A 10,957-nucleotide genomic window follows, 5' to 3' on the forward strand; every position below is an offset into this window, starting at 1 on the left:
GCCATATATGGCTCGCGAGCCATAGGTTCCCGACCGCTCCTATAAGTCAATGGTTCTATATGCATCTATGAATCTGTGTGGTTCTCTGGCCGACTCTGAGTATGGGTCTCTGTGGGTCTCTTTCGTTCTATAAGAGTCGGGCTGCTAAAGCACAGCAAGTTGGCACAGTAGAGGGCACAGGTGGTGCATCGGCCACTCATCTCAGTCGACCCGTGGCACCTGGGTCTGCCCCGTGACCTCCTGTCAGTGGGCGTTCGACACTTCACGTGGCCTCAACGTGCACCTAGCCTGGCACAAGCAACGTGGTGACGTCACCGCCACTGAGTGCCGAATGGCGGTTGTTGCTATATGAGTCTTTGGATCTCTGAGGCTTTGGTTATCTCTATATGAGTCACCGTAACTCTGGGTGTCTGGAAGTATAGACGAGTATGGGTCTCTGTGGGGCTCTAAGGTTAAATACGAGTTCTACTCGTCTTGTTCCCCATCTCCTCGTCTTGTCCCCCATCTCGTCTTGTTCGCCATCTCCTCGCCTTGTCCCCCACCATCTCGTCTTGTCCCCGCATCTCGTCGCTCCGACTGTGATGCCCTTTGTAAGCAACGGCGGTGAAACAATTCACTCAAGACGAGAGGTGAATTCACACCGGGGTTTACTCTCTCGCACCTCGTTCACTGTTGTCACAAGCGGCGAATGAAACATTCACAATGAGATTCACTCTCTCGCACCGCGTTCACTGTTGTCACAAGAGGCGAATTAAACACATTCCTCCTGCGGAGGGAGCTGGTAGGAACGTTGGGTTGCTCGGTCAATGGCCTGCAGGGTCAACGGCGGTGTGGTGTATTCCGCAAATATGGCCGACTGTGAGGGCGGGCACAAGCCGGCGTGAGTAGGTTGAACGTTGAGTTTTATAAGGGCACCACGGGGTGACCAGCCCCTCCCCACCCAGCCCCACCCCTCCCCACCCAGCCCCACCCACCCAGCCCCTCCCACCCAGCCCCTCCCCACCCACCCAGCCCCTCCCCACCCTCCCCACCCAGCCCCACCCCTCCCCACCCTCCCCACCCACCCAGCCCCTCCCCACCCACCCAGCCCTACCCCTCCCCACCCTCCCCACCCAGCCCCTCCCCACCCTCCCCTCCCACCCAGCCCCTCCCCACCCTCCCCACCCACCCAGCCCCTCCCACCCACCCAGCTCCTCCCACCCACCCAGCCCCTCCCACCCAGCCCCTCCCCACCCACCCAGCCCCACCCCTCCCACCCAGCCCCTTCCCACCCTCCCCACCCAACCCCTCCCTGCACGACGGACGGACACAATAATCCCTGTGGGCTGGTGTAACCAGGAGGTTCCTACCAGAAACATTCACACCGAGATTCACTCTCTCGCACCGCGTTCACTGTTGTCACAAGAGGTGAATTCACATTCAGCGGTTAGTGCGCAGCGTTACGATCGCTCACGGCCAACACCGGTGATAGCTATTATCTGAACTGGATCTTTGGCCTCCCCTAGGTCGACTCAGCCTCAAATATGTAACTGGTTCTGTGCAGTAAACATCGCCACTGGGGGAGACAAAGGCGGTCGGGCGTGGTGCTGGCCACCCACCCCCTCGTGTGCCACAGTGCCGGTAGCCTTCATAGGTGCTGCTGCTACTCGCTGCTTACAGCACTTTCCCCCAAGTCTGTTACAGTATAAGAATAGGTGTTTAACCTTTCTGCCGATACAACAACAGTTGTGAAGATGTTAAAACATCAAACTGAAATCTTTTGCTGGGTTTCGTGTCTGCATTAGCCACATGTACTTGTTGGTGAACATGCAAACAAAACACGCTCTGGTAGTGTTTGCATGATCTTCCTTTCTTTAGAGAGCCTCGTCTCTGGTGTATACCAATTAGTTTCAAAGACAATGCAAATACCACCAGAGCATGTTGTTTTTGTTTGAATGTTCACCACAAGTATTGTGGTTAATGCAGACACGATTCCTTGCAAAAGGTTTCAGTTTGGTGTTTGAACATCTTAACACAGCTGTTTTATTGCCAGAAAGGGTCAACCCTATTTTTATATTTTGATGATACTGGTAAGAGATAAAAAGTGTCCCAGAAATAAAACATTTAATTGCCTCGGGCATTTTGTATTATTTGGTATCCCGGGGTACCGCCATAAGGATCATGTGCACATTTGGCACATGAGGGGGTAACAGCTGGTGCATCTACCAGTCATCTCAGTCAGCCAACCCATGGCACAGGCTGAGTCTGTCCCGAGACCTCGTGTCGGCGAGCCTTCGACACTTCACGTGGCCTCAAAGTGCACCTGGCCTGGCACAGGCGCCGTTGTGACGTCACCGTCACTTAGTGGCGAATGGCATTCAGTCGGGTGTCTGAGTCTCTACTTATTGTTTTCTCTCAGATGGAGTCACGCCTCGAGTTGCCGTTCATCAAACAAGAAAACGATGAAAGTCCAATCGTCGGGATGTGGTCTGACTTGACGGTGAAACGTGAACATTCAGATGCCGGTGAGACACTCTATTAACCTTTCTCCCGTTCAACAATGACGTCTGGCAAGTCGAAGGGTGGTGTGCTGGTGGGGTGTCCTGTTCACCGCCGAATTTCGCAACGCGCGTGAGCGGCTCGGCATTAATTTTATCTCGAAAGAGGCATAGCAGCAGCAGCAGTGCTGTTGTTTTTATAAAGACGTCGTTACTCACCGCACAGAACCCTCGCGACACGACCACCACGCTACTCTACAGTAGCTGGCTGTTGCACCTCCGATTTGCGTGGTTGGCTACGTATGGTGCGAAATAAGTTCACCATACACAGACACCAACATACACTCATACCTATAGCGACTCACAGAGACACCCATAGAGACCTTACAGAGACCCACAGATTAGCACGGTTGGCTACGTATGGTGCGAAATAAGTTCAGCGTACATGGCACCAAAACCGTGCCACATGCCCTCCCGCATGGCCTTGTGCGAGGCTCGGGGCACCGTCTTTTCCGGCCTGAAGAACGGTGACCGTCTTCGTTTGACGGCGAACCAAAAGCCGCGTCCGTCTGCGTTGAGGGTTGTTTGTCTCCTTAGCTTTAATGTTGCCGGGACTCTGTTGTAATGCGCCCTGAGGCCTTGTTGTAAAATGGCGCTATATATATACAGGGTGCTTCAAATATATATTTTAACACTTCTATGGGACTATCGTTTTTAATGGAAAAAGAACGGATAATAACACACTGCAACATGATAACAAATGTAACGTTAATAGCTTCAAAAAGTCAAAATAGTCTCCACTTGTTCACCATCATTGTCAACGCGTTGCCTGGAATCTTCTCCAGGTGGTCTCCAGAGCCCGGAGGCAGCACATTTCTTGTGGTATTGTTGCAAATTCTCAGAAGTGTTGAACATTGAAGCACCCTGCATACAACAGAAGTTTTACTTTCACTCACTCTTAATAGCCGAGTGACCGCACGGCACGTGTGTGCAGGGGAGGTCGTGACGCGAGAAGATGCGGGGAGTCCGGCCACTGAGACATTGAGGATTGTGGTGAAAACGGAAGTGGAGGAAGATGGTAAGAACTCCCCCCCACTTCCTAAGGTGCAAGGCAGAGCTGAAATCTTATCTCATATTTATATAGTGCCTGAAATCCAAGGCGCTTTACAAGAGCTATAAATGGTACAATCAGTTAGCTACAAGTGACATCGTGGCATGCGAGAGGAGGAGGGGAAAGAGGGGAGGGGGATGGGGATGGGGGTATGGGGAGGGAGGTACAGTGGGAACGGGAATTACGGTGGGTGACCTAGGGATGGGGCCAGGGAGAAGAGGTGTGAGGTCTTGAGGGAGGAGCCAAACGACGACGACAACGACGAGATATCAAGAATGATACGATCCTTCGGTAGAAACATCTCCCGCCAGCCGGTTTGACCGCCTTCCATCGTTGGGCAGATTGTTTGGCGATGCTGCGTTGGGCAGTGGTGCACAAGCACACACCAACAACGGCGTAAAGCAAGAAACCATCGGTAAACACGCACTACCCCGGAAGGAAAACTACAGAATGGGCAATATTTGGGGCAATGGCCTTCCTTCGTACGTACATGCGTCGTGTAAAGTATTGTATATTGTAGTGTACAGTAGCGTATTGTGTAGCATAGTGTATAGTGTAGTGTGTACTATAGTGTAGTGTTTAGTCTAGTGTGTAGTGTACAATTGTGTGTAGTGTGCAGCATATTGTATAGTGTCGTGTATAGTGTAGTGTGCAGCATAGTGTGTAGTATATTTTAGTTATAGTCTAGTGTGTAGTGTAGTGTATAGCGTAGTGTGTATTGTAGTGTATAGTGTAGTATGTCGTGTATAGTATAGTGTATCGTAGAGCACAGTAGTGTATAGTGTAGTGTATGTATGTTGAACATCTTTCGCACCATACGTAGCAACTGTGCTAATCAGAGGTGCGGGGGATTGACAACAAACTAAACACAAAAAATCAGTTCTAAAGAAATTAGTTCTCCATTTAGTATAGTGGTGTAGTGTATCATAGTGTAGTGTATAGTCTAGTATGTAGTGTATAGTGTAGTGTATGTATGTTGAACTTTTTTCGCACCGTACGTAACCGACCGTGCTAATTGGAGGTGCGGGGAAAGGACAACAAACTGAACACAACAACGAGCAGTTCTACATTGCACATTAATGTCGGCAGTGATTGTTGCGTCATTGCTGACGGATGTGAGTGGTGTTTTTTGCGTGGGGTTTTGCCCGTTTATCGGATGCATTTGACCTCGTTAATCAAAAGGCAACGGTGCATGTTTTTCAATCGCAGCTCCAGACGTGAAGATTGTTAAAGTCGAAGGATGCGGTGCGAGTCCAGAGGAGACGGCTGATTCCCTCGAAGAACGTTCGGCCGCTTCACACCGGGGCTTCATCGAATTGGAGTTGTCGGAGGGGGGCGTTGGTGAAGAGGGTGAGTCCCCCTCTAAGGGAGTGCCCAATTTCAAATTTCGTAAAAGGGAAAAAAGCGTACATGGAGGAATTCGTACAACGAGAAATGCCTGTGTCTTGCTTATTGGGACGCAGAGGTGGCTAGGAGATGTAAAATACCTCGCCTGGTATGCAACTCTCACTGTTATACTGTACCAGGGTCTACCGACACTGCAACATTGTACTGAGTTCGACTGACACTAACGCTGTCCCGGGGTCCACCGTCACTAACAGTAGCACTGTAATGACACGAACATTATCGGCATCGCATGACACTCTTATAAACACTGTAACTGTTGCAGCGTCTTCCTCATTGTCATCTGGCCCTGTTACTTTGCACTGGGATCTCCTCCCACCGTTTTAACGTAACAGACTTTCCATGCGCGAAAGACACATTATAAGCGGTACGGTTTTTGTTCTTGTTTTTATCGCCGTTCCAGGTGTGAAGATTGTTCAAGTTGGTGAGAGGCCAGAAGAGACGGCAGATTATTCCCTCGAAGGATGTTCGGCCAATTCAGACCGGAACTTCATCGAGGTGGAGTTGTCAGAGGAGGACATCGGTCAAGGCGAGTTACCGCTTTGATCACGGATTAAATAAAAAAAAACGTAATCAATTATTGTTGTATCACCAATTATAGTTCAGCAGTGCTGCAATACACCTCACAGTAATAAAGTCGACAACTACAGGGACTCATCTACTTACGAACATTCGATTTTCAGAGATTTACGAACAAACCTGGCCATTAAATTTCGATTTAAAGCTTTCGTGACTGCAGGGATTCATCTTCTTGGTTCTTTCGGTAAAGTCACGTAGAAGGGAAATAATAAAGTTTAGCTGGAGGCATATTATATTTTTTGCGACATAGAATTGTAATGTATGACTTACTGTTAGTAGCTCAGCTTATTGGAGAGTATAATTAGTATATTGATGATACTGATGTAGTTTATATTTTAGTTTTTTACGTGGTGGTTTAGCTGCTGCAGCTCCCTACTATTAACATTCCTTCCCTTTATTAATGCTAACCCTACTCCCTCCCTTTGATGCTGCTAATCCTGCATAATGCACGGGCATAATATGACTTTGAAACCCCCCGCCCACCTCCTACACATTCCACAAGTAGTGACTAATCCCATATCTGCATTTCCCATAAATATGCTAAATGCCTCTTGATATGCAAATTCCTTTGTCAAGGCACTCTTCCCCCTCCAACCCAGCTTAAATATACGCTGCCAAGCCTGGTGGTGTTCATTCCGACGCTGTCTTTCCGACAGACCTGTTCTTCACCTGAGGACGGCTGCTTGCGTTGTGGCCAAAACGTCGGGAGAATTATTTTATTATGTTTTATTTTTATTATTTTATTATTTCCCTTCTACGTGACTTTACCGAAAGAACCAAGAAGATGAAAACCTGGCCATATGTCCAGTTGCCTGTTCGGATCGAGAGTCGTAAGTTCAACCGCCGCGCAATAGATGGCGGTGATGGCATCTATATCTGAAGAACACGAAGAACCAGTGGCATCTACGTCTACAGGAGATTATACAATTTTTAAAGCAATTCCGCATGTTTAATGTACATGCCATACAACGAGTTTATAGTTTAACACGTATGCTTTCGCGACCAATATTATTCATAATAAACGTTTTTGGGTTAGATGCTGGATGCAATTACCAGCGAAACGTCATACTCAAAAATTGTAAATGTTGTGGTTTCACTCTTCAACACACCGGTGGTCTAAAGTAGTGAACTATTTGTCTTTTGTCAACGTGACACTTTTTTTTGCCGATTGGCCTTGTCGGGTGGTGGAGGGTTACGACACATTTATAAATAACGCGATCTAACCCAAAAACGTTTATTATGAACATGTTTATAATCAACAGGAGTAAATTTGGGCTTACGAACAATTGGACTTATGAACAGACCTCTGGAAACGAACTCATTCGCAAGTAGAGGAGTCCCTGTTTACAACATTTTTTTGATTTACCAGGCATGAGGCCCTACACTGAGTTATGTAACTTCTTTTTCAGAAGGGACCTGGCCATCGCAAATGATAGCTCAACGAAGTGGTGGCTTATCATCGTTGTCGTGGTCGTGTGGAAATTCATAGCGGTAACCGGCGAAGGTGGGCGAGTCCCACTTGTGATCACGTCGCAGAGAAATGTCGGACGTATTTATTCATTCATTCGTTCATTACAATCGCCAAATCGCATCCCGTTTTTACTGCATTCACGGGCACGAGGAGAAGGGAGCGCCGTCGGTATTATTTGGGTGTCTGTGGGGCACAGCAGGCGCAAACAAAGGGGTTCGGAGTGCTGTAGAGTTAAAAAAAACGAAAACATCTCTCGTTGTTTTTGGTTTCCTTTCTAAACCCTTTCCCATCACGGTGACGCACATACGTACGTCATCAGTTTTTTTCCCGGTTGGCGTACGTGTGCATGTGTACGTCATCGGAACTAAACCAAAGTAACTTTATTGGTAGACCCAGGCTCCCACCAGAAGGCCACGCAGGAGGGCATGTGGCAAAGTTTTGGCACAAGCTATCGTAGAGTGGCGTCGGTCGTGTCGCTACGGTTCTCTGCGGTGAGCAACAACGTCTTTGCAAAAACAACAGAGCTACTGCTGCTTCTACGCCTCTCTCTAAATAAAATTTATGCTGAGCTGCTCCGCGCGCGTTCCGAGATTCGGCGGTGAAAGGGACACCCGCCCGCACACCACCCTGCGACCTGCCAGACGTCCGACGCTCACACTTTTGCTCTACTTCTTCTTCCTTGCGTTAGACGACGGAACGGATGAACCAAACGAAACGGAGGCCCTGTGCGAGGAGTGCGGCGGCAAGGGCGGACGCCCCGGCATGGACACGGAGCGAGCAGCGTGGGTCGCTGGGCAAATCCCACGAGCAGCCTGCGGGCGATGCGGGAAGGCGCTCGGGGTCGCCCCGTCGCGCCCAGAGGTCTCCTCGACGTTCGGCAAGAACCACAAGTGCAAGGAGTGCGGGAGGGGCTTCACGTCGCGCTCCAGTTTGGAGACGCACCTGAGAATACACACGGGCGAGAAGCCGTTCGTGTGCAAAGACTGCGGGAAGGGCTTCACGCGGTGGTTCACTTTGAAGATCCACTGCAGGAAGCACACGGGCGAGAAGCCGCACGTGTGCGAAGTCTGTCGCAAGGGGTTCACGACGCCTTACCTGTTGCACGCGCACTCCATGTCGCACACGGGCGAGTGGACTCACGTGTGCAAGAAGTGCGGCAAGGGGTTTGCGTACAGCTACAAATTGAAGGCGCACGCGAATACGCACGCCAAGGGGAAGCGGCACGTGTGCGGGGAGTGCGGGGACAGCTTCGCGCGTCACCCCGACTTAGAGAGGCACGCGAAGATGCACGCCGGCGAGAAGGGGCACGCCTGCGCCGAGTGCGGGAAGAGCTTCGAGCTGCGTTCTGCTCTGGACGCGCACGCGAGGACGCACGCGGGCCAGGAGTGCGTGGCGGCGTTCGCGACGCGCCCCCTACTGGACGCGCACACGAGGACGCGCGCGGGCGGGGAGCCGGGCAGGAAGCCGCACGCGTGCGAGGAGTGCGGGAAGTCGTTCGCGGAGCGCTCCACCCTGGAGGCCCACGCGAGGACGCACGCGGGTGAGCGCGCGCATGTGTGTCACGAGTGCGGGAAGGGGTTCGCGACGCGCTCCAGCCTGCGGACGCACGCTCGGATACACGCGGGCGAGACGCCGCACGTGTGCCACGAGTGCGGGAGGGGGTTCGTGCGCCGCGCCACCCTGGATGAGCACGCCGCGTGGGCGCACGCGGGCGAGCGGCCGCACGCGTGCGAGCATTGCGGGGAGGGGTTTGCGCGCCGCTCTCACCTGGAGGAGCATGTCGCGAGGGCGCACGCCGGCGGGAAGCCGCACGCGTGCGCCGAGTGCGGCAGGGCCTTCGTGCGGCGCTCCAACTTGGAAGAGCACCTGAGGGCTCACACGGGGAAGTGGCCGCACGCGTGCCCGCAGTGCGGGAGGGGCTTCGCGCATCTTTCCAATCTGGAGAAGCACGTGCTGAAGCACGCTGCGGAGTGAGCGTCTTGATGAGTCGCGGTGAAACTAAACGGGACTATTAAAAAAAAAATGTTAAGTTTAAAGGAGGACGTTGGTGAAGAAGGTGAGTCCCTCTCTGGAACGATCAATTCAAATTTTGTAAAAGAGTTCGTAGTTCGAGGAATGCCCGTCTTGCTTATTGGCGTGCCGCGGGAGCTAGGGGATGTTAATTCCCTCGCCTGGTATGCAAGACGGCGTGGGTTCGATCCCGACCCTGACGCCGTATATTTGGAGTGTCCATGTTCTCCCCTTGATCACAATCGCAGATGAAATGCAATTATTGTATTACAACAATCATATCCCAGTTGAATCAGAATCTTCACTTTCAACTAAACGTTCTTTTCATTTTACCAGGTAAGGCCCCACTGAGCCCTTATGTATTAGCGCTTTTTCAGAAGTGACCTGGCCATCACAAAGGATAAGCTCAACGACGTGGGCTTATCACCGTGTGAAAATGTATAACAGCAGCCAAATAAGTAAACTATTAATTATTTGAAAAATAAACTATTTTTATTTTACCAAGTGTAAGGCCCACTGAGCTGTGTAGCTCTTGTTTCAGAAGCCACCTGGCCACAAATGATAGCTCAACGGAGGTGTCTTATGACGTGGAAATTTAGAGCAGCCAAATACTCTCTAAATGCTTGACGTTGATTCAAAACGTGGAGAGGGAAAACACCGGAGTGACCCGGAGAAAAATCCACGCGACCACGGGGAGAAAGACACGCAAACTCCAAATATACAGCAGCATGCGTTGGGATCGGGATCGAACCCGCAACCTCCTGCATACCAGGCGAGGGAGTTAACAACTCACCACCGTAGCAGTTCAGTTCATTGAAAGTGGAGTGTAATGGGGGTCGTCTCCAGCCCGAATCATAATACAGTGATACCTCGGTTCACGAACTTAATTCGTGAACTGACTCTGGTCGCGAACCGAATTGGTCGTGAACCGAGGCACATTTCCCCACAGGGTTCAATCTAAATCCGGTTAATCCGTTCTGACCTTTTTTTTTGGTTTTTGAAGCACAAAAATATGAAACAAATTACAATACACATTAGTACTGTGCAGTATAGTAATGTATAAAGAGAGAACACTAACCTTGCTTGAGATGACTTCAGTAAGCACTCAAACGGGTGAACTGTACAATACAGTAAGTACAGTATTGTACAGTACAGTAGTACAGTACTGTATGTGCTAAAAAGCACACCAAAAAGCAAAAAGTCACTGAAAGTGTCTTCACAGTACTCACAGTACTTCTTTCTGTGTCTCTTCTTCTCTCCACGATCTTCCTACAGGAAGTCACGACCACGTGACAGCCTGGAAATAGCATTAAAATGGCCGCGGCTCCTGTTCGTGAACCGAAGCGGAGTTCGTGAACCGAAGCATATTTTTATGAACTTTTCTGTTCGTGAACCGAGTTGTTCGTGAACAGAAGCGTTCGTGAACCGAGGTATCACTGTATTGGTATCAGAATTTAAATGTACGTCGAACTTGTTTCGCACTGCACGTAGCCGACCGTGATAATCGGAGGTGCGGCAGAAGGACAACGAGCTGAACACAAAAAGCAGCTCTCAAATAAATGAGTTTGATCATTGGTTTTTTTACCCTTTTATCTGGCAACAAAACTGACACTTTTTTTACAAGGAGTCATGTTTGCATTGACCACAACACCTGCGGTCGGAATGCAAACAAAAAACACAACTCTAATAATGTATGCACTGTCCTTAGAGCCTAGTCTCACATGGTGTTGGACCAGATTACGCCAACACCATGTGAGACTAGGCTCTAAGAAAAGCTGTCTCGGGTGTGGACCAATCAACTTCAAGGACAGTGCATACATTATCAGAGTTGTGTTTTTTATTTGCATTCCAACCGCAGGTATTGTGGTCAATGCAAACATGACTCCTTGTAAAAAAAGGTGTCAG

At 50.1% G+C, this 10,957-nt stretch overlaps 1 protein-coding gene across 1 annotated transcript; it reads left to right on the forward strand.

Moving 5' to 3' along the window:
• The first annotated feature begins 522 nt into the window (after positions 1 to 522).
• Positions 523 to 10,637, forward strand: LOC133360751 (oocyte zinc finger protein XlCOF6-like). The gene is made up of 6 exons (XM_061579594.1): positions 523 to 629; positions 2,399 to 2,504; positions 3,472 to 3,555; positions 4,798 to 4,938; positions 5,396 to 5,521; positions 7,731 to 10,637. Exons 1-6 carry the CDS (start codon positions 582 to 584, stop codon positions 9,014 to 9,016), a joined length of 1,791 nt encoding a protein of 596 aa, XP_061435578.1. The 5' UTR covers positions 523 to 581; the 3' UTR covers positions 9,017 to 10,637.
• The last annotated feature ends 320 nt before the right edge of the window (positions 10,638 to 10,957 follow it).

This window comes from Lethenteron reissneri, chromosome 69, assembly GCF_015708825.2.
Source record: "Lethenteron reissneri isolate LAM-NWPU_2019-01 chromosome 69, ASM1570882v1, whole genome shotgun sequence".
Classification (NCBI taxonomy): domain Eukaryota; kingdom Metazoa; phylum Chordata; class Hyperoartia; order Petromyzontiformes; family Petromyzontidae; genus Lethenteron; species Lethenteron reissneri.